The sequence below is a fragment of the Eublepharis macularius genome, chromosome 8, assembly GCF_028583425.1.
Source record: "Eublepharis macularius isolate TG4126 chromosome 8, MPM_Emac_v1.0, whole genome shotgun sequence".
Classification (NCBI taxonomy): Eukaryota; Metazoa; Chordata; class Lepidosauria; order Squamata; family Eublepharidae; genus Eublepharis; species Eublepharis macularius.
Window position 1 is genome coordinate 141,762,376 of NC_072797.1, and position 23,831 is coordinate 141,786,206.

The window sequence follows — 23,831 nt, forward strand, 5'->3', positions numbered from 1 at the left end:
GTCACAACAGAACACACACGAACAGGCAGCTGTGGGTCTTTCCCACCTGCAGAGTGGCGCCTGCAGAAGGCCCTTTCAGATAAGGTACTATACAAGCCAGTCAAAACACGTCCTCTAATGCCTACTTCTGCCTCCAAACATTTTAACAAGATGGCATGGCCTACCATATCAAAGGTTGCTGATAGATCCAGTAGGCATAGTATTCGTCTACATTCAGACTATCTACTAAAGTAATGACATGGCACTGCCTCCATGCAATAAACCGGGTTGAAAAGGGACCAGGAAGAGTTATCTAGGAAGGTCTGAATCATCTTGCCCAGAAATTGCAGATTAGACACCAGCAATAATTTGCCACAACATTTTCCATAATAATAGTTTTTCAAGTAGTGGATGGATAACTACCTCTTTGAGGGGCCTAGGTAAGGTGCCCTGAGTTAGCAATTGATTTATGATAGATATTAAAGGTTCTTTGATGTGGTCCTTACATGATTTCAGCAGCCAGAAGGGCAAAAATCCAGAACTCATGCGATGGTCTTCACAGATCTCAGAATCCTGTCAACATCCATTACAGTAACTGGGTCAAAATGATCCATAAATGGACCAGGCAATATATTAGACTTTTTTTTCTGTCTGATCTCAAGAAGGAGGCCAGGAGGGCCTGGTAGGCCTACTCTCAGTGGAGCCAAAATAGGCCCCAAACTTAGCATTTTTACTTTGTTTGGGGCTGACCTGGCCCCAATGAGATACCATAGCTTCCAGTTTTCAACCAAAAGTGCTTTCCACGTGCTTCAGCGGCTCTTGGCCTGTCTCCCTCTCCGTTCCCCCCTGCCAGCCAAGTGAGAGAGGGGCAAAGTGACGGTGGGAATCCCCACATTCACTGAGGGAGGCTGGCATCTCGACATAGTCATCATTTTACTCTCTTCTCTGGGTGCTGTAATGAGAGCGCAGAGGCAGGGGAGAAGTGGGTGGAGGGTGTTGGAGGGGATGTATCCTTTACTTCCATCCAGGGCATAAGGGGATCAGGGGGCTCACAGATTACCCATTCTCCAGTTCCTCCAGTATTTCAAGGTCAGCATCACCTGCAGACCACAAGTTGTACTTGGCTTGCTCACTTTCCTGGAACATGAAGCAAAGATGCTTGGAAGAGACATACGTGGCATGTCAAAGAGCCTCGTGTCGCTCCTGAGTAGACATGGGCACGAACAGCATTACGAACGCAAAAAAACCACAAACAGCCCGTTCATCTGTTCGCGAACAAGCCATTCATGCGACCTCATTGCAAACAGACAAGCGGTCATCGCAAGCCTTGTTCATAGTGTTTGTCCGGTGTTCATGAAGCCAGACAGTCAGGCACCTTCAATCAGTTCCCTTGGCAATGGGGGCAGGGACTGCCTGAACTCTGTCTGCACTCTTTCTGTCGCCCTGGAAACCCCAACCTAAGCCCAATTTAGCTTGATGGGCAGGTCTTCCTTCCAAGTGTGGAGCTCCAAATTGGTTACAATTGGTTACATGGGACCAGAGAGCAGGTGGGGAGGGGTGGTGTTCTGTAGCCATGGGCACTCCAATCTCATCCCTGCAAACCCTGTTAGGCAGTTCTGACTGCCAACCACAGACCTCCTGCTTTTCTCTATGAGACCTCGGCTTATCAAAAGCACTGCACTCCCAGTTCTGGCTTTCAGTTTCTGCAGGCAGTGGACTGGGACAGAGCTGTTGCTAGCCTTTTGGGAGAGAGACAGGGAGAGAAAATTAGAGCTGGGATTTTTTCTGTGCGTGAGGTGGGTGGGATAGGGATCTATCCCCTCTGGTTCCAGGGCTGCTGCCAGGCCCTGGGGCCAAGCTCAGTGGACAGTGGGCTCCAACCCTCCCCAGTTCTCGGGTCTGGTAACCCGTTGGCCTCCTCTCCCAGACAAGTTCCCGGACGCTCCCTCTTTCAACCTTTCCCTCTCTGGATGGCACCAATACGACCCTTCCCCATGACTTGTCCTGCCCATCGCATCCTTTCCCTGACAAGTTTCTGGATAGTCCATCTTTCATCCTCGCCCTCTGTGGATGGAACTGGACCATCCCTTCCCAATGACCTCTCCTGTCCTGACCACTCCATGAAGGCCAGTGTGGTGTAATAACAACACCAACAGTGTGCTTAGATATCACCCTTCTGAACTGATTAGTGCCACACTTAGAGCGGTGAACAAAGCCAGTGTCATTATTAACCCCCCATAACCCCCACAATACAGCTGGGGCTGAGAAGAACGTCTTACTGCAGAGTTCATGGTAGTAGTGATTTGCAGCCCAGCCACTTAACCACTATGATGCAGCAGCTCTCAGTTGTGGTTAGGGTTTAAGGCTAGTATTGGGGAAAACTAGGTTTGAATCAACAATCTGCAATGGAAGCTCATTGGCTGACCTTGGGCCAGCCATCCTCTCTCCGGCTCATGTATCCCAAACAGTGGTAGGTGTGAGGATAAAATGGAGGAGAAGAGAATGATGTAAGCCGCTTTGGGTCCCCATTGTGGAAAAAAATACGGTATAAATGAAGCAAATAAATAAATATAGCTAAAGATGGGGGGGGTAGATAAAAAATAGGATTTTTGGTGGGTAAGAAGGAGAAAAGGAAGGAGGGAAAGGGGACAGGATCTGAGGGCTGTCAGGAGGAGGGGGAAAGGAAAGACTGCATGGAAGGGGATAAGGGGAAGTGAAGTGCCCCCCCACACACAAATACTTGCAGATTTCCCACCATCCAACTGGGTCATAGTTTTCCTCACCGAGTCCCATTCTCCCCATAGGGAGGGTGCTGCCACCACTTAAAGCAGCAATGGGAGAAAAAAAATTAAAACCACAGTGTCAAATGTAGTACACATCACTTCCAGTAAAAAACAAAAAACAAAAGTGACATAGAATAGCTCTAAGAATTGCTGGAAACACTGTGGTAACAATCGATTCCTAGAGCTACCTATGTCACTTCCAGTTTTTATAAAGGAAGTGACATGTCATTGCAGCCTGCATGGCGCACAGACCTATCACATGCCCCACCCACAGCCCTCCTGATGGTTTGCAGGTTTTCTAAGGCAATACAAGGGACGGTCTCCACTTAAAGTAACACTACCAGAGCAATCACTTCCAATTGCAAGGAGACCCAAAACTCTGCTTGGTGTCAAACTATATACAATAACAATATCCTGAGCAGTTAATCACAATTTTCCAACAATAAATCATACATCTGTCGTTCCAGTGAAATTTAACAAGGAAAGTCCATAGTCATAACCCAAAGTTCATAGAAAGGATAATTGCTTGTATCTTTGCTTTTGTTTCAAGTGGATGCTGATATGATGCTGGTGCTCAGCTCCTCGAGGTAGCCTGGTGCTCCCGTCGGTTGGCAACGAACCCGCCAGCTTGCGTTATTGCTTGTTTCCAGAAGTCTTTATCACAGCCAGTTTTTTTCTATAAACAAAATTCCATACATCAAGCACTTCCACAACCTAAATAAAAAACTTTCTTGCAATACATTTTGTCTGACTTACAATACTCCTGCAAATGGAATTGATGACTTCTCAAAATGAGCACCAGGCTACCTCGGGGAGCTGAGCACCAGCGTCATATCAGCATCCACCTGAAACAAAAGCAAAGATACAAGCAATTATACTTTCTGTGAACTTTGGTTTATGGACTTTCCTTGTTAAATTTCACTGGGACAACAGATGTATGATTTATTGTTGGAAAATTGTGATTAACTGCTCAGGATATTATTATTGTATATAAATTGTATATAGTCTGATACCAAGTAGTGTTTTGGGTCTTCTTGCAATTGGAAGGGTTTGTAGGTATTGCCTGGCAGATTTCCCATATAGAGGCTGCCAGGGGGAGGGGAGACGGGTGGCAGATAAGAATAGGTTGGCTGGTGGGGGCGGGGGAGGGAAGGAGAGACGGAAGTGGGAAAGGGGGAGAAAGTTATGGGGGCTTTCAGGGAGAGGAAAGGAAAACATGGTGGAGGCGGAAAATGAGATCCACTGTCACACACACATAAACATACTTATAGCTATCTATTTTGAAACATTCAAAGCATTCTTCTGGGATTCTAAAACAGGAGCAAAGGGCAAAGCAGGATAAATCCCCCTTGCACCTGACAACTTAGACATTTGTCCGTACAATAAAATGAGGAAGTCAGTCCCACACGTTTCCCAAGACACCTTGTGCAGAGTAACCCCCCCCCCCGCCACACACACACACAAGACACCAACGGTACGCAGAAGGAGTGGACAACCACCAGTTCCCCATTCATGCAACGAAAAAGAGAGAAAAGGCCTCAGCAAAGCTGCATAACTAAGGCCCACGAGACACTGCCAGATCTTCAAGAACGAGGAAGGGGAGAAAACAGGAAGGAAACGACAACAACACAGTGACCCTTGGGTAAGCCTTCTTTCCTTCCCTTTCCTGTACAGGGTGAATTCATACGTCATATTATTCATATCCATGTTTGGACCCAGTAAATGGTTGCCGCTGCGTTCCTGAGAATGCAACTGGACTCCACGAACAAACGTGAACCTGCCTTCAGCGGAGTCCAACCTCTTGTCTATCCAGGTCAGCTATACTTTATTTCTTACTATTTTTACAACCTAAGTCATAAACATCAACCCTCAACTCATGAAAAAAAACTCTAGAAGTGAATTATCATATAGCTTAACAACTGCTGCTATGAATTTCACCGCACACAAAGTAGTTTATTTGTCTTTGTCTCCAAGTAGCCAGGATGGTTTTGCTTCTGGAGAAAGAGCGTTCTTATTAAATAATGGGGAGATCAAATCAGTTCTTAGTTCTGAAAATTTAGGATCGACGCCTTTGCTCCCAAACCTCTTGAGGGAGACGGGGTTTAATCTCCCATCCAGCCACTTGCCCTCTTAACAGGGAATTGTGGCAACTCATTTCTAGCTGCTTCCACACACAGGATTTGTCCTGCCCTAGATTGCTCTCAAACTACAGAGATGTTTTCAGGAACATCTATGCAAGGTCATGCTCTAATGATTCTTTTTCCTCCCAAATTTTGTGGTTTCCCCTTCTTTGCTACAATATTTCTGGAAAGATTGAAATTAAAGCGGGTTTCCATGTAGGGTATATTGGAAGGTAAGGATTTTGACCCTCCCTGCCCACATCTGGGGCCATTTTCTCTCCTGATCTCATTGCACCAAACACCCGCCCATCCCCAGCCACTGGCTGAGGAGGTTTGCCATTATTTTTAAAAGTCGGCATAATGCTACAGCATCATAACACTATATCAGTAGACCTATTACCAGTTTTTGAAATGCTTGTCAGTGGACAAGCACGAAGGCGCTTCCTGGTGTGGAATACTTGGGTCTGCTGCCATCTCACTCAAGGCTAAGCTTGGCACGACAGCTGCCGGGGGTTTATAACTGTGTCCACTGATGCCATTTTTATCTGCTATGTAGTTTTTTAATTGCAGAGCCATGAGGCCCCATCCAGAAAACGCATGCAGCTAGGCAGCTCTAGACCAGATCACCAGAGGCATGGCGAAGCCAGGTGAGAGCAGAAAGAAAACAGTCACGTCTGGGTCGCCATATCCCTCCTTTGAAAGGAGGCAAGAGCAGCGGTGTACGACTGCCTGCACCCCCAGAGGCATGGCCACCACTGTGTGACCACCTGGAACGCAGAGGGGGGGAGGAGTCAGGCAAACAGCCAGCAGAGGCAGTGGTGGCCAGGTGGAGGGCTGGGAAGCAATCCCTCTTCTCTCCCCACCTGGCTATGACTCCAGGGGTGCTGGTCACGCTCCCTTCTTCCTGCTCTCGCTGTCTTCACCACACTTTTGGGCAACCTGGCCTGCCAGCAAGCCCACATGCCAAGCGCCACCTTGCTGTATGCCTGTTCTGGATGGGGCCTCGTGGTGCTATGCTAAAAAACTACAAATCAGTTTAAAATGGGTCAGCAGACACTGGGATAAACCCGTGGCAGCTGTCATGTCTAGTTTGGCCCTTAATTTCCGGTGCTCAGTGATCACACAAGCCTGTCTCTTATGGGGGATTGGCAAGGATTCAGCAGTGGGGATACAAGGTGGGAAGAGGAAAAGCTCTTATGAGCTTGTTGTATGGTCTTTACTATCCCCTGCTCTTGTACCTTAAGAAACACCTTCGTGTTGTCACTTCAACATATTATGATGATTCTTATTTCTGGAGCACCGTGCATAATTTTATTTTACCTTGTTTAAAACCCTCCTTTGTCCCAATGGAGACTCAAAGCCATTTACTTAATTCTCCTCTATTTTAGCCTCACAGCAACCCTGTGAGGTGGGTTAGGCTGAGAAAGAGTGACAGGCCCAAAGTCACCCAGCCAGCTACTGGGGCAGAGTGGGGATTCAAACCTGGGTCTACCAGATCAACACTCTAGCCACTATGCACACTTTCATCTGCTCACTTCTGCAAATCTACCTGTTGTTAAAGATCAAAGAATACACTCAGATGGCTTTTCCCCTCTAGAAAGCTGAGATTTTAGCTCTGTGTTTGGATGAAATTTTTAAGCCAAAGGGAAGGCAGATCTCCGTTTGTATTTACTGCATTACGCTGCCTTCTTGACATGTTTGGGAAGAAGCTGTTCAAAGCTGGGGAAGCATTAAGCACATGAGCTGTGAGTTGAGAAAGTGTTGGCAACCACAGCTGAGCTACGAGCCCAGGGAGCAACACTGGGCAAGCCATTCTCTCATAATAAGCTCGGTTCCTTCATTGGTAGTTTGAGGGTAAACAACGGTGGCTCATCTTTAAAAAATTGCCGGGGTGATGGATGATGTGTGGAAAGTTTTGCAGGCATTCAGGGAAAATGCTGCATGAAGGCTAAATGGTATTACCCGGTTGCTGACAGAACGGCAGGTGTCAAGAAGACTCCTCAGCAAGCGCAGTCTAGCCTAAGTAGTACCTTTCATAACAACCTTTCAGCTACGGATACGGACAGTCTATGGACAGGACTGTTGGACATGTGAGGCCTACCACCTGCTTGTATGATCCTTGCCCCTCCTGCGTAAACCTGCTGGCGTGGGGGTTGGTAGGCTGAGCCTGGGAGCCAATAAATGCCTCCCCTGAGAGAGGGGGCTGGCTTCCCTACAGGGATTCCTGAATGAAGTGGATTCCAGTCTGGCTTCAGGCCTAGTTATGGGACTGAAACAGCCTTGGTTGCCCTTCTGGATGACCTGTGCCAGGTAGGCCTGCTTATGGAAGGCAATCTCTCAGCAATTTAGTTTGATGAGAAATTGGGGAGGGAGAAAAGGGAGGGAAGGCCTGGTGTATCCATGGCATACCAGCATCGCTTCCAGTTTAAACAGCAACCCTGTCAATTCCCCTGGACCTCTTGGTGGCTTTTGACACTACCAGTCACGGTACCCTTCTGGACTGCCTTTTTGGGTGGGGGCTGGGAGGCCCTGTTCCTTGGTGGGTTCAATCCTACAAAAAGAACCCAGAGAGCATTACTCAAGGAGGCAATAGAAAATGCAACTATCAGTAGCAATTATATTATTAAAACACAAATATTACTTAATATAGTATGCACAATAATCAAATATCTTAAACGAAAGCCCGTTTACAGTCTCTAATGTGTGGATTACCTCAAAGGTGAGTATCAGAGCGTGGTGCCGGATGAGTGCTGCTTCGCCTCCTGACCTCTGGCCTCTTGTCCCTTCTGCTACTTTATAAGAAGCTCATGGGAGAGCTCATCCCGAGATTTGAGCTGGGTTGCCATCAATATGCAGATGTCTGTCTTGCACTTCTGACAGATCCCAGGGAGGCTGTGGAAACCATGAACAGGTGCCTGGAGACAGTTTGGGGATGGAGGAGGACCAACGAACTGAAACTTTACCCTGGCAAAATGGTGGTGGTGGTGGTGGTGGTGGGAGTTCTGACTTGGAAATGGGAATGGCTCCTGTTCTAGATGGGGTTGCACTCCCCCTACAACTCATGGTTCATCACTTGGGGGTGATTCTGGACCCAGGAGCCAAGCATCCTGTTGGATAAACAAGTGGCAGCTGCGGCTAGAGGTGCCTTTCACCACCATTGGCTGGTGAGCCAGCTGCAGCTGTTCCTGGGCAGGAAAGATCTTGCTGGTAATGTCTAGATCAGATTGTTTCAAATATTTTATATATATTTGTTTTTTAAAAGCTTTTTAATGTCTGAAAAGCTTTAATGCTTTATGTTTTGTTTTAATCTTAACCTCTTTGGGGATACTGAATTTGTTTGAATGGCGACACAGAACTGTTTTAAATAAAGCAAATGAATATAAACTCAAAATATAATAAAGCAGATCCCTAAATAATAAGTAAATAATAAAAACAGAATTATTTGTAACCCATTTGGTCCACCAGTGAAGGCAGTTCTATTTCAGAGTGAACACATGACATCAGAGAATGACATTCTTGTGGTTCTTCTCTCTGAACTGCTCAGTTCCTTCCTCTTTTACGTTTGGGCTCATCTTTGGAGATCCTGGCGGCCCAATTCTTTCTGTGTTTTGAAGAAGTATCTTAAGAACACTCTATTTTGCTTACTTAACCCATGATCATTTTATTTACTCGACTGCTGGTCTCTTCCTCCTGTTTCCTTTTTTGTGCTTGTATCTTTTTATGACTACAACTTTTCATATATTTGGTATATTTATTTTGGTTGAACCTGTTTATCTTAGCTGAGAGCCAGTGTGGGGTAACGGCCGTGGCTCACTGGGAGAGCTCCTGCTTTGCATGTAGAAGCTGCCAGGTTCGATCCTGGGCCTGTTCAGAGAAAAAGATCAGGTGGGAGGTGATGGGGAAGGCCGATCTCTGCCTGAGACCCTGGAGAGACGCTGCCAGTCAGACCAGGAGGGACTGAGGGTCCAATGAAACAGAAGGCAGCCATGTGTGGCAAAGCTTCCTGACGACACTCAAACCCTGTACTGAAATTTCTCTCTCTGTTCTCTTTCGGCCTAATTTACTTCACAGGGATATTATGAGGACCAATTGGGTAATAGAAAAACCACGCCTGAGGCTCTGAGCATGTGATGTTCGTTTGGCTTACAGATCAGGAAGTGGGTACGTACTCTGTGGTCCCGGCTCTTAGGTTCAACACAACATCCATTTATTAGCAAGGAGATACATGGACGGGAGCAACTGGTTGCAGGACAAGGGATCTCTTGCAGTTGACAGTTCTAACCAACGACCAGGATGAACTGAGCAGGAGCTTCATCCCGTGAGACTAAACCAATACACACAGACGTCAGAGGAGAGAACAGACTGTTCCATTTTCCTAAGAGAAAATACGGGATAAACATGTTCTCCTATAGATTTGGTGCTTTATAAATGTATGAAGGGTTCTTGAGATTGTTACTATTTCCGTCACAGGCACAAACTCACTCAACAGTTGAAGGCCAGTTAATAGTTGCAATCTGCATTACATACTCATCAGGCTTAATAGTAATCTCCGTTGCAGGCTACGCATTGGATCAAGCCCACTTTTTCACTCGATCTCACCGGCTCCGCTGCTTTCAGCCTCCATCCCACCTGGGTTTTGTCCGTGCTGGTCTCATAATCTCCCATATAGCCTTTCTGGTCCAAGGGGACCCGTCTTCCCTTTTCACTTTGGCTGGATCCTACCACTTCCTCCATTGCTTCATTTAATTGCAGGTCTTTACAAGCTGTACTGGAGACGAGTTTAAGCATTTCATCATCCAGGCAGCTGCCTGAGAAACCTGCAGGGGAACATGAACGGGAGCCTCGTGATTCAGGTTGTGACCGTCGTGATTTTGAAGCTGATCGCGTCTTCTCTGTTTCTGGTGTACTGTGAGTATCGCCCTGAATGTTTTTTCTCAGTACCATCTTCTGATTTTTGGAAATGTATAACATTGTCCTTCCCATTGCACATCGATCACGCTCATGGCAATTCTTCTTGCACAACCCTAGCATTGGGAGTGTTTGCACACACCACAAGCAGCAAGCCTTCTTTCCGACTCTCATACGCTCTCTCTAGAAACCTTAAATGCTTGCAGCCGGTAGGTGGTCTTTGTACAGATGACCCATTCAAACATTAACAGACCACACAGGGAGGGGGAGCAGACAAGAGGTGCTGGCCCCTCCCCCACCCCCTGGGGAGGGAGCATACCTGGAGACGCTTCCTCCATGCAGTCACCCCATGCAGATAACCCAGTAATCATGTGGAGTTTAGGGGGCGCAGCCAGTGTACTTGTGCCTCTTCTAACTCCCTGAGTGGACAGGTCGCCTGCACAGGGCTCGTGGGGTAGGAAACTGCGAGAGGACGAGGGAGGTTGACCTGCTACCTGGTTTCCACTTCCTTTAACATTCTTTACAGAGGAACAGTTTCTCAGTCATTGTAAGAAAAACTGCTTTCTCAGTGGGTGGGGAGTGAATGGGGAGGAGCTATTGCATCTTTGTGGTCCAAACTGCCTCAATAAGGCTGTGATTGCAATTTTCTCTTTCTCTGAAAAGTGAGGTTTTCAAGAGTGACACACTGCCACTGGGGGCAGAACTCTGTGCACTTCCGTGATTATTTTTCCCAGTGAGTTTAAAAAAAACCACAGAATTTTATTAAACCACTGTTACATCATCATTAGATCACTTAATAGGATCGAATGTTAGGGGGTCACTTGAACTGTCCACCCAGTCTTGACGGTTCTCTCACAGCCCTCCTTGGCTCCTTGAATATGGGCAAAGAGGATAAAAAGCAGAACTCCAGCGTGACTCCATTTCAAGGAAGTGACATCAGTGTGTGTGCGTGCCTATGTCAGTATCTTGCCAAGTCTGATTCGCTGCCCTGGTACTGGCTTGTCAAGTTGGTTTGGCTTCGATTCTCTGGTCTGACATTGGTTTTGTCAGGCTTGCCACACTGGCCCTGGGTTCTGCTTGGCTTCTGTAGTTTGACATTGGTTCTATTGGGCTTGCAACAGTGTCCCTTCCGTAAGTGGGTTTGGCTCTGGTTTGACATGGAGCGTGCTTGGCTTGATACATTGGCATGTGGTTTCACTGGGATTCTCAGGTTAGATATTGGTTCTGTTGGACTTCTTGGTTCTGTTTGCATTGGGAGGCTTTGGGTCAGTGCTGGCTGTTGAGCATTGGGCTACTGGATTCTTTGCCCTGGAGAAAGAATGGAATTTTTTCCCCATAGGAAACAATGGAGACAACTAGGATGGCTGGGGGGGGGCGGGATGGGGGGAAGCAACTTGTTCATGTGGCCATAGCATTGGACCCCTTCATTCAATTCACTTGAAACTTGTCATTAATGGACAGCCAGGACTAAATTCCCTGCAACGTGGCGTCATTTGCCTGGAAAACAGCCACTCCCGTCTTCCAGAAAATAGTCCCCCATTGGGAATAATGGACCCAAAAACATTTTGAATTCCAAAAGAAGAAAAATGAGGCAAATTCTGAAATGGTCCGGGGGACCTGTCTAATCCAGAATACTGGCATGGACAGCCTTTCCAAAAACCAAAACTGAAAAAATATCCATTTTCCCCCCAAGTGCACAGCTCTACTCCTGCCAAGAAAGCCCAGGCAACCAAGAGTGCAAGTGCGGGGCAGCTTGGAGCGGAGAGGTTGGCAGCACCGTGGATGTCACCTTTCCCAAGGGGGTGGGGTGGGGATATGAGCACCTGTAAACTACTCTCTCCCACCTGCACGTGTCTCCCCTTCTAAACTGCAGTTTTTGAAGGTGCAGTCTGTTTTTTAAAATGTAGGAGAAAATGGCTTTGTGCTGAAGCTGTCTCCAGCTTCACCAACCCAAGAGCCCCCATTTTGACTGTACAGTGTTAGTGGACTGCCAGTACCTCTCTTTCCTCACTGCTGCTCACCTTGCACTGGACCACACACCTTTTTTGAAATGCACGTGGTGTGCAAGGAGGTCCTCTTCCTCTCACGGCCTCAAAACCACGCAGTGAGGCCTTTCCCAGCTGCCCTTTAACAGCAAACTTAGCTTGACTGTGCTGCATTGTCTGTGCACGGCAGAGAAGAGGGCGGCTGATTCTAGGAGACCACAATTTAAAAGGGCCCATCCCAAGTCCTGACCAGACTCACCCCTTGATTGGCATGGCTTTGGCGCCCGGGACAGCAAGAAACTTCCTCCCTGTTCCTCACTGCTTAACAACTTCTACCAGATGCTGGCTGAGAAATGATGAGAAAGTAACTGGAACATTTTTCAAAGGTGCTTATAAAAGTAGAAATAGATGACACAAGCCCCCATCCCACTCAATCTTTTTTCATTGGAAATATTATTGCCAACATACAGGTGGGGCCTAGACTTCTCTTGGAATACAACGGAGCTCCAGGTAGTTTTTGAGGGTGAGCTGAGCTCCCCCCCTCCCTCCCTCCCCCAATTCCACTGTCCCCCCAATAAGGTTGCCAGGCTGAGAGAGAGTGACGGGCCCAATGTCAGTCCATTGCAGTGAGGCAGGTTGAGCCTGGATCTCTCGGACAGGGTGGGGGAAGTAAGCTCCCAGCACGTTCTAGGGTTGCCAGCTCCAGATTGGGAAATTCCTGGAGATTTGGGAGGTGGAGTCTGGAGAGGGTGGGGTTTGCAGAGAGGAGGGGAGGGGCCTCAGCAGGATATAATGCCCTAGAGTCCACCCTCCAAAGCAGCCATTTTCTTCAGGGCAATTGATCTCTGTTGCCTGGAGATCAGTTGGAATTCCAGGAGATCTCCAGCCCCCATCTGGAGGCTGGCAACCCAAACTGGCCTTCCCCTATTTATGGTACTATTCCAGGAAGGGAGTGTTGATCCAGATTTTTGATCACCCTACTGGATAACTGGGTAGTTTTAACAGGAAACACTGCTGATCTCTAGTCCTAGACATAAGATTTTCTCTTTCAAAATGTATACAAATATTACATATTATTACACTGATAGTGAATTGTCCAGGGAATTTAAGAGTGTTTACTTGAGACTTCATGATGGGATTTGTGAATTAATAATTGATTAAAACTAATTGATTTACTTATTTAAAGGTGTTGTTGAATGAATAGTTTACAAAGGTCATTTTTGCTTTTATGTTGATTAATCCAAGTTTCATACTATTATTCGATTGATTGGGATGTGATGAATTGAGGAGCTAGTAATGCACCTGGGAGTAATTTCAGGGTATTGAGACACTAAGAGTGCAATCCTAAAGAGAGTTACTCCAGTCTAAGCCCATTGAACTCAATGGGCTTAGACTGGCGTAACTCTCTTTAGGATGCAGAGGAGTTAGCCGTGTTAGTCTGTAGTAGCAAAATCAAAAAGAGTCCAGTAGCACCTTTAAGACTAACCAACTTTATTGTAGCATAAGCTTTCGAGAATCACAGTTCTCTTCGTCAGATGCATCTGACCAAGAGAACTGTGATTCTTGAAAGCTTATGCTACAATAAAGTTGGTTAGTCTTAAAGGTGCTACTGGACTCTTTTTGATCTCTTTAGGATTGCACTGTAAGTTTTCTTTTGTCCCATTTGTTGGTGGAAGCTTAATTTGTTTTATTAATAATAACCATGGTCCTAAAGAGAAACTAGTTTACTTTTAATCTTCAGAAAGAAACAGTAGGCAGACAACAAAAGTCCAAGCCCACTGAATGAGGCATATTCAGGCTGCAAGTCAGCCCTCTGCTGGTTCGAATCCCTCTGCTGCCCTGAGCTCGGCAGGTGGCCTTGGGTCAGCCAACTTCTCTCAGCCCAGCTCCCCAGCTGCATTGTGGGCTTTGTTCCCTCTTAGCGGGGCACTAAACTGACTAGAAGAGAGTTATCCTTATTAGCACAGTGATTATTACACTCAAGGCCCCCCACCCCCCCCACCCCCACCCCCCCACCATGGGCTTCTCCTCTCTTCCCTTTCTCTCAGGGAACAGGACTTGAAGTAGCTACAGGTTTATCTCTACCTGATCATTTAAACATACTTAAATTATATCATACATTATTATGTTAACCATTTAATATTACTGATATATTTTTAATAGATTAAAAAAGACTTCTATTTTCAGTTTCACAGGTTTTCTATACTTCGGTTCTGCAAGAGGACCCGACTGGCATCAGTAAAGAAAACAAAGGTTGGTTTACGACAAAACCTACCCACAAAAATTCTGGTCCCTCTGCCCAGAATATTGAACGTGTGTGTCTCCTATCTCTCCCCATAACTGCAGCCTGCTCCATCGGGTGGAAATTATTCAAGGGGAAATGTTACGACTTTTTTTCCCAAGATGATACATGGGATGGAAGCCAGAAGACTTGCGCTCAATCACATTCTCATCTTGCAGTTGTCAACAGCAAAGAAGAGTTGGTGAGAGAAGTAATTTGTTAAAAAATAAAAGGTCTTCTGTGGAGAGCAAACCCAAGGAGTCCATTTTCAGACTGCTTTCAGCAGGGCACAGGTGCTAACATTTCAGAAACACGAAGGCAATTGTCAGTCCTTGGCAGGTAGATCCCTAGTTCCCTCACAGCAAGCACACGGGCACATTGGTTGAAGTTTTATTAGAGATCCGTTCAGTCCAAGTTAACTATACAAATCCATTGGCAGAAGTGACTATTCAAAAAGGGGTAGTGCTAATTATAGGGAGGATTCCCGCCTTTAGTGGCCGTTAGCATTCTGGCGCGAAACCCCAAAGAGTTACATGGGAACATGATTAGTTTAGACTAGACACAGAACAGGATGAACTCATTTCAGTCTCTGAGAAAGGATACATTTCACTCTAGCCGCAGCTTGTAGTCAAGGACACTTGCTGTAGAAGTGAAAGTAAATACCTTCAACAGATAAAGGGGGCCCCACCCACACCCACCCCAGCAAAGTACATTTCAGTTCAGCACCGAACACATTCTCAAGTGATCAGTACAGAATATCCAGTACACATAATGGCAGACATAGACTCACACACTGGCAGATATGCAGTTAGGCATATATGACAATAATCTAAGAACGTAGGAACAGATTCAAAGTATTGTTTCCATTATCCATTATTCTCCATGATCTTGGGTTTATTTTTATGTGCAAATCCTTGCATTTTTTCCCTTTTTAAAATAATTGTTTTACACAACTCTAGAGGGTTTACTAGGTTGGCCCACCGCCACAAAAACAAACATTTAAAGACTAACCAATACATTCTGGCATAGATTTCTGTAAATGCATGAAGAATATCCTCAGTTGCTAGGTATATACAGTGGCCTTTGGTTTCCTTTTAACTTAAACCTGCACGAAGGATTTCCCACCCACCAGGCTTCTGAACTGCATTTCCATAGCAGTGGACTCCACTTTCATGACGTTGTCAACCATGTGTCCTTTCCCATTCACCTTCTCCAGATGTTCCTCAAGAGCAGATCAGAAATAAATAATGATAAATATTTTATTGGCTTGACTCGGAGAGATGGAAAGTGGACATGGGTTGATGGCACACCGTTTGACCCTAACAGGTATGTTCATTACCGTTCCATTTATTATATTTATGAGGTGATAAGGGGAGTGGGCCAAGCTACTACATCTCAGACTCCACCCCCCACCTCTGTCGGAAATGTCAGGCTAATAACAATAACTCTCACCGTTGCAGTAAGGATTTCTGGGAAGCATGACGCTGCCTCACTTCATCAGGAATGGCGACACCTGGGGCAGCTTCCCCAGCACAACGAGAGCACAGGATGTCTATGAGATCACTTCCATATGCACAGAGCAGCGCTCCCGTAGGAAAGGAAGAACTGTGCATGTTAATAACAGCATCATTAGTAACTGTATCGTGTCTGCAAGGACAGGAAGGAGAGACATCAGCTGGGGCCATGCAAAATGTTCAGCTGCAGGGGGAGCAACGGCCACCCGCATGTCAGATGGTATCAGTTATTGAGGCTACAGTGCCCTGTTAGGATTGCAAGCATTTTGCTGCAAAAATACTAGTACTCAGGTGGAATAAGGGGATAACGAGACACAAGGAAATAGGGGTGCCAACCTCCAGGTGGGGCCTGGAGAGATCTCAGAATTACAACCAGTCTCCAGACTACAGAAATCAGCTCCTCCGGCAAGATGGCAGCTTTGGAGGGTGGACTCTATGGCGTAATACCCCAATGAGGTCCCTCCCCACAAACTCCATTCTTCCCGGGCTGCGCCCCTAAATCTCCAGGAATGTCCCAACCCAGAGCTGTAGAGTCCAGTAGCACCTTTAAGACGAATCAATTTTACTGTAGCATAAGTTTTCGAGAAACACAGTTTTCTTCATCAGATGCATGGAGGGTATGAAGAAACTGGCCAGATATATATATAGGTGGTGAGGGGAGGGGGCTGTAGATACATTGAGTTTGCTTCTGATAATGGGATCAGTTTGCTTCTAATAATGAGATAACCATTGTAATGTAATCGTATCTGCACCAATGCTCTTGATTGGGACTCCCACTTAAAAGATTTACAACAAGCATTTTTGGGGCTACAGTACCCACCAAATGAAGTGAGGAAACAAATCAACAGGGCCAGACTAGTACCCAGAAACAGCCTGCTCCAGGACAAACCTAAAGGAACTAACAACAGAACACCACTGGTTGTCCCCTATAGTTCCCAGCTCAAACCCATCCAACGTATCATCAGTGATCTACAACGCATCCTGGAAAATGATACCTCTCTCTCAGAAGCCCTGGGTGGAAGACCTCTCCTTGCCTACAGACAGCCCCCCAACCTTAAACGACTTCTCACTCACAACCATGAATCGGCCAGCAGAGTCACCAGCACAGGTACCAGGCCCTGCAACAGACCCAGATGCCAGCTCTGCCCCTATATCTACCCAGGGAATACAATTACAGGACCCAATGGCATCAACTACACTGTCTCTGGCTCTTACAGCTGCTCATCCTCCAATCTGATATATGCCCTCATGTGCCAACAATGTCCTTCTGCTCTGTACATTGGACAAACCAGCCAACCTCTACGCAAAAGAATAAATGGACACAAATCTGACATTAGAAATGGAAACGTCCAAAAACCAGTGGGAGAACACTTCAATCTACCAGGACATTCCACCAAAGACTTAAAGGTTTGAATAGAGACTATGAATGGTTATTTCATTATCAGAAGGAAACTGATAGTATCTTCTCCCCCCTTCCCTCACCACCTATATATATCTGGTCAGTTTCTTCATACCCTCCATGCATCTGATGAAGAGAACTGTGTTTCTCGAAAGCTTATGCTACAGTAAAGTTGGTTAGTCTTAAAGGTGCTACTGGACTATTTTGCTACTACAGACTAACATGGCTAACTCCTCTGGATCTATGACCCAGAGTTGGCAGTCCTATGTGGGAGTGATCGATCACCACTAGCCAAACAAAATGTAACAATTGAACTTTTGGCCACTACAAGTTTGCTGCTCCCAGTTTAAAGTGGTTTGAGCCCAATCCTGATAGAGCATGCGGTGTGGTGTTCTTTCCCCCCAACATGTGCCTTTCAAAGTGCTGGGACAATTGCAGGGTACGTGCACGCGTGGCCTGCTCCACAGCTGCTTGGGCACTTTAAAAGGTGGGGGGCAGGGAGAGCTCTGCACTGTGACTAAATCAGGACTGGGCCCATTTTAAAAACACTTTAACAGGGAGGGGGTAAGCCTGGGGCAGCCATGGGGTCACCATGACGTTTTGTTTGGCTTTAAGCGAAAACGATGGTCTCTTCTTAAAAAATCTGCTGACTGGGTGGAGATCAAAACCAGAGTGGTTAAGGGTTTTTTTCCCTTTCTAGCCACTTGTCAGTGCGACGTGCTCTCAGGCCTGGAAAAGGTGTGCTCCCCAAGCTCTTCATCTAGGGAGTGAATGCGCACTGGAGACCTGATCAGCCTCCTGACTTGGCTGCCTGCAGGAGAATTTTTTTAAAAAAAGGAGTGGGTTGCGACGACAAACCACAAAGCACAGCTGGTCGCATGTGTTGTTCAGCTGGGGAAATCACTAATCACGCAAGACTGTGCCTGTGCAGTGCAGTATTTTCTTGAACCACAGTCCATCCTCTATTCCCAACAGTGAGGCAAAGTACAGATTTACGGTTATGGGAGAGTCCTCATTGCCCGAGGTTTGGGTGAGGTTGTCCTGCCGTGGATCAGACAAGCTCTGCAGCACTTCGAAGAAAGACCAGGTTATGAGTTATGATGAATAATGGTGGGTTTGGAGGGTTTTTAAAGGAAATATAATGCCTTGATTCAGAAAGAACACAAAACCGTGGTTTATTTTACCTACAACTAGTTTGTGAAAATAGGGTTCAACTTAAGCACTTTTCACACGAATCCCCTTTTGAATGTCTGACTGTGAGTCAAGTTAGGCGTCTCATGTAAAGGAGGCCCAGGCTTAAGAAAACGACTTCAGAACTTGGTTTGACATAATGACTAACCGTAAATAGTGGAATGACCTATATTCAGTAAATCATACTAACTTTGGTTAGTTTAATGAAACCATGGTTTTGCACAATGTCAGAATTGAGCCAACGTATAAAAAGGTACACTTTAGTTAACTGATATGTCATTGTCTAAAATGCATAAATAAGAATAGACATGAGAGATTTTTAAAATACATACACTAGCCCTAAGAGTGGATTTCAGGAGCAACATTTCAAATTGCTTGAACTCCTAAACAACAGCTATTCAGACATATGCAAAACTTTGCAGGTAAGAAACAATAAAGATGATGAGAGGTCTGGAGACCAAGTCCTATGAGGGAAGGTTGAAGGAGCTCAATATGTTTAGCCTGGAGAGGAAGCGACTGAGAGGAGATACGATAGCCCTCTTCAAGTTTTTGAAGGGCTGTCATATAGAGGATGGCGCAGAGTTGTTTTCTGCTGCCCCAGAAGGTGGGACGAGAACCAACAGGTTGAAATGAAATCAAAAGAGCTTTCAGCTAAACATTAGGAAGAACTTCCTGACAGAGCGGTCCCTCAGTGGAACAGGCTTCCTCAGGAGGTGGTGGGCTCTACTTCTTTGGAGGTTTTCAAGCAGAGGCTAGATGGCGATCTGACAGCAATGCTGATTTTGTGAACCTGGGCAGGTCGTGTGGGGGAGGGCAGAATGGATTACATCAGTGCTTGGTTCTCGTTGCCCTTCTTACATGCCCAGGATAAAGCTGATCTCTACCTTGAAGTCGGGTAGCAATTTTCCACAGGCCAGTTTGGCTAGGGATCCTGGAGGTTGTTTTGCCATCTTCTGGGCATGGAGCAGAGGTCACTGGGGGTGTGGCAGGGGGAGGGGAGGTAGTTGTGAATTTCCTGCCTTGTGCAGGGGGTTGGACTAGATGACCCTGGAGCTCCCTTCCAACTCTAGGATTCTGTGATTCTAAGTGATCTCCACTCAGCAGCATGTGGTTACTTTCTGTTTATGTGCATATTTTTAATATTTATTTACTTCATTATTGTCTCCTTTTCTTGCTGAGACTGAAGACCCATTTATTTGGTCTATTGTCAAAGGGATGATTTTCACTTCCCTTCCTTCACAGATTTAGTATCAACTATAGAATTGATGGTGACTGTGCTGTGATTGGATTTGGTTCCCTTGAAAGTTTTGAAACAGTGCATTGCTATGGACCATATCGCTGCATTTGTGAGAAGAATGCATAGGAGCTTTCCTACACATTGGAGCTTCTACAAAATTGGCAACATCTTTGGCCACCCTCCAGCTTCAGTGGCCTGGGCAGGAAGGACTATTTCCTCCCCCAAGAAAAGATGTCGCCTGTCATTTCCTTTGGGCCCAAAAGAACACCACAACACAGAAGCAAAATGTGCCTCCACTTGCTCGTTTCATTTCAGCGGTATGTGTGTAAGCCCACTGGACACAGGCAGCTGCCTTATTGTAGCCCTGTTCACATATGACAGTAAACAAACTGTACAGCCTGCATGTGTGCACCTTCAGAAGACAGAGCCAACACGGATTCATGGTACAAATGAAACTGAGGACCAGCACCTGGATAAATGTGGATTTTAAATCACACATTGAACTGTACATGCTCTGAATGTAACGTGAGAATTAGCCAATGCACATATAAACATATCAACACACTTTATACATGCTATAGGGATGCAAACGTCCAGGTGTGTTGGGTAAGTATTGTTGCAGACTAGAAATTACTTGCCCAGCAAATAATAAATTGTTCTGACACCCAACAGAAACGCCTTCCAAATTGTATTCCACTTTTCACACATCAGAAATGGCATCTCAAACTGACCTTTTCTTTTTCACACCTGCCAACCATTGACAGGAGAAGAGAAGGCAAGCACTCAGGGTGCTTAAGTAACCAAAGAAAGCCCCCGCTTTCCTAAATGATATGCCTGGGTCTGTGTGAGACAAAAGAAGCAATTTTGCAGATTGAATAGAAAGGTTTGTTTATTTGTTTACATTGGTTACTGTCCACCTTTCTTGATGAGACCCAGGGCACACTCCACGGTGTAAATCAAGACAGCCAACAGGCTAGGGCATCCTAGAAACAGTGCAAAAGGGTTTGCATAGTTTGCGAATCTTCTTCCACATCCAAGCCTTTTTTTTAAGCACCGTCATGGGTTTGAACCGGCCTGGAGTTAGGTGGATAATTGCTGTGACTGTGTGTATGGTTCAGGAGCACACCTGAAGTAAAAATGGCCCTGGGAAGCATCAAACGAGGAAGCCCTGGAGGTGCTATGAGACAGTCCTGCAGGTCCACTCGGCTCATTGGGGCCAGCAATGGGCTGCCCACCAGGGCTTGTTCCTGCAATCCCATAGAATGGAGCCCTTTTCAGCAGAAAATACTTTGCCAGAGAGGGGGGGGGGGTTGTTGTTACACAAACGTGGCTGCCACCCAAAGCACTAGCCCATCTGAGGATTCCTAGTTCCAAAAATCCTCCTATCACTGCTTTTTCATCACCAAGTCAGATTATATCATTTGTGCCAATCGTGCCATCATTTGCCCACACCACTTCATGAAACGCAGGGCAGAGGGACTGGAGCAGGTGCAGTTTAACATAGAGCTTGGCAGCAGACAATGGATTGTTTGGGAGGGTGACTGGCGGCACATAGATATAGTTGCCGATGGGTAGGTGTCCGGTATAAAGTGGTTCTTAAGGAGTCATCATGTATGTGTACAGTGGGATCTATAAAATGTACTTCCTGTGTGGATTGATTCATGGTCAAGTTGAAGGCCTGGTGAAATTCCTCCAACGCTTCTTTCTCATATGTCCAAATGGTGAAAATGTCATCAATAAATCTCAGGTAAGGGAGGGGTGTTCACAGGTGGAAGCTGAGAAAGTGCTCATCCAAGTCAGCCATGAAGATGTTGGCATATTGCGTTGCCATGCAATGGCAGTGCCGTTGAGTTGAACAAATAAATCTTCACAAAGTCTAAAGTAGTTGCAGGCAAGGATGAACTGGCAGAGCTTTGACAACAAGGTCAGCTGCGGTGTTATCAGAGATGATGTCCCTAAGGCTTCTAGTCCATCTCTGTGGGGTATGTTGGTGTATAGAGACTCAACAGCCATGGTTGCCAAAATAACATTACCCAGCAGATTGTCAACTGATTGTACTTTTCTCAGGAAGTGTGTGGTGCCTCGCACATAACTGGGGCATTGATGGCATAGGGTCTGAGAAGGGAGTCCATGTACCCAGACACCCCAACTGGGATGGTCCCTGTGCCCAAGCGAATAGGATGCGACATCCTGACTTGCCAGGCTTACGTATTTTGGGCAGGCGAAAGGCATGGGCAACCTCCCAGTCCTCCACTCAGCCGCCCACGCTGCTGCCACCAGTTCCGCGGTGCACCATGCACCGGGGCATCCAGCTTGCCACTTGGGCAGCATGCCTCTGGGCCCTGCATGATGACATCACGGAAGTGACGTTACAGAAGTGACATCATCATGCGGCCCCAGGAGTGCGCTCGAACAGGGGGGAGGGGGGATGCTGAACTTGGGTTGCCCTGGGCGCCAGCAGCCCTAGATCCAGCCCTGTTATTTCACTTTGGTATTCCTGAGTGGGGTCTGAGGTGAGTCGTTTGAAGAATGTGGGATTGGAGAATCGTCTTTTAGCCTTCTCGGTGTAGTCAGATTTGTCCATGACGACAACTGCTCCTCCTTTGTCCACTTTAAACATGGTGTCTGGATTGTTTCCGAGGCTGTTTATAGCATTTCTTTCAGCGTGGGTGAGGTTGTGTTGTGGGAAATGGTGTTTCTTGATCACATCAGTTTGGGCTCAGCCATGAAAGCATTCTATGCAGAGATCTAATGTGCCATTGCAACCATCGGGGCGGGGGTGTGTGTGTCCATGTGGAGTTTTTCTTCTTGTAGCATTGGGTAGGTGGCAATGGGAGGCTGGGGAGATGAGAGTTAGTCACAATAGATTGTGAGTTGTTGTGTTACTGCCTGTCCATCCATGTTCTGTTGTGAGACTTGATGGAAATACTCCTTCAAACAGATGGTGAAAAAGGGCCTCCAAATCACCACAGAGCTGTATCATCTGTGAGGACAGTCCTCATGAAAGAACAGATTCCTCCGCTGGGCTGAGATTAAAATGGGAAATCCTGAAATTAAACAATTTGCAACTTGGATTTCAGAATTCAGAAACAATGAATATAAGTATTCTCATTAAGAAAACTTTTTAGGCTTTTTCTGCTTTTGTTCCTTTCCCAGGCCTAACTATGGGGACAGCATCTGACTGAAGAAAGGGATTATGGGTGAGAAAGGAGCTGTCACAGGTCCCTGGTGGTGGTTGAAAAAATTAATTTTGTGCTGCTTCTGAGTTTAATGGATAAAACTAAGAGGTTTTTGATGAATAAATTGTATGTTGGCACCAGAAACCTAAAGGATTCCAGGTTTGGGCCGTTAGCAGAGTTTATTGTTTACAGTGAAAATGTGATTATAGGTGGTTATGAGCTAATTCTGCTGGCTGGTGTGTGTGCAGGAGAGAAAATAACAAAGCATACACTGCTTATACGTAGAAAAGAAGTAAACGTTCTTTATTGTAGGAACTCCATACTCTGATAGGAAAGGAGGAGAGACAGATCCTATCTACCTATCTAGTCTAAGATTGCGCATAGATGCTAGGACAAGCCCTGCATCCATGGTTCCAAGATAGAGGGAGGAAAAGGAGACATGGTGCCTAGAACAAAGCCAGGAAGAGAAGAGTGAGAAGATGTCCTAAAGGGTGGTATATATATATATCAAATATATATACCACAAGGAGGAAGTCCTGCAATATCAAAGGGATAGTCAGAGCAATAAACAGTAAACAGAGTGCTCTGACCTCTCTATCTTTCTAACTTTTTGGTTTGTCTTTTTCTGAAACCTGAGGAAAGGGACAGTGCTGCGATCTCTTGTTCCAACATTTTTCCCGTCAGAAATTTCTGGAAACACATACATAACAATGAATTCATAAAAAACCCTTGATCTCCCCCTCCTCTTTCTCTCTCCCTCCACACACACACACACACACACACACACACACACACACACACACACACACACACACACACACATTTTCTCGCTCTCTATACCACCCCTACACTCTCTCTCTGCCCCTCCCACTCTTTCCTCTCTCTCTCGTTCTCCCTCTCTCTACCACATGCTGGTGCCACGTCTCCTTCTAAGACTGCAGCCGGGACGAGTGGCGATCACTAAGAGGAAGCTGCACCGGTGTCCGCTTGCCAGGGCTGGTGCTACGCCATGCCTCCTTCTAAGGCTGCAGCTACCCGCCCTGAGCTGAGACGAGCAGCGGGCACGAGAAGGAAGCTGTGCCAGTGTCTGCTTGCCAGGGCTGGCACCGTGCCTCCTTCTAAGGCTGCAGCCGCCCACCCTGAGCTGGGACGAGCAGTGGGCATGGGGAAGAAGGTGTGCAGGCAGGCATGGAGGAAGGGAGACGGAGGCGGCAGTGGCAGAGGGAGCAATGGATGGCCAGGCGGGCTGAGGAAG

General features: G+C 46.4%; 1 protein-coding gene across 2 annotated transcripts; it reads left to right on the forward strand.

The window, feature by feature from the left end:
• Positions 1-4,466: 4,466 nt before the first annotated feature.
• LOC129334990 (C-type lectin domain family 5 member A-like) lies at positions 4,467-19,997 on the forward strand. 2 transcript variants are annotated; one of them, XM_054987404.1, is made up of 7 exons: positions 4,467-4,575; positions 8,954-9,043; positions 9,635-9,790; positions 13,963-14,028; positions 14,122-14,258; positions 15,273-15,382; positions 19,403-19,997. In XM_054987404.1, the coding sequence occupies exons 3-7, from the start codon at positions 9,712-9,714 to the stop codon at positions 19,521-19,523; spliced, it is 513 nt and encodes a 170-aa protein (XP_054843379.1). In that variant the 5' UTR covers positions 4,467-4,575; positions 8,954-9,043; positions 9,635-9,711; the 3' UTR covers positions 19,524-19,997. The 2 variants fall into 2 exon arrangements, with proteins under 2 accessions (XP_054843379.1, XP_054843380.1); XM_054987405.1 differs by lacking the exon at positions 8,954-9,043 and having other exon boundaries at positions 4,522-4,575.
• Positions 19,998-23,831: the final 3,834 nt, after the last annotated feature.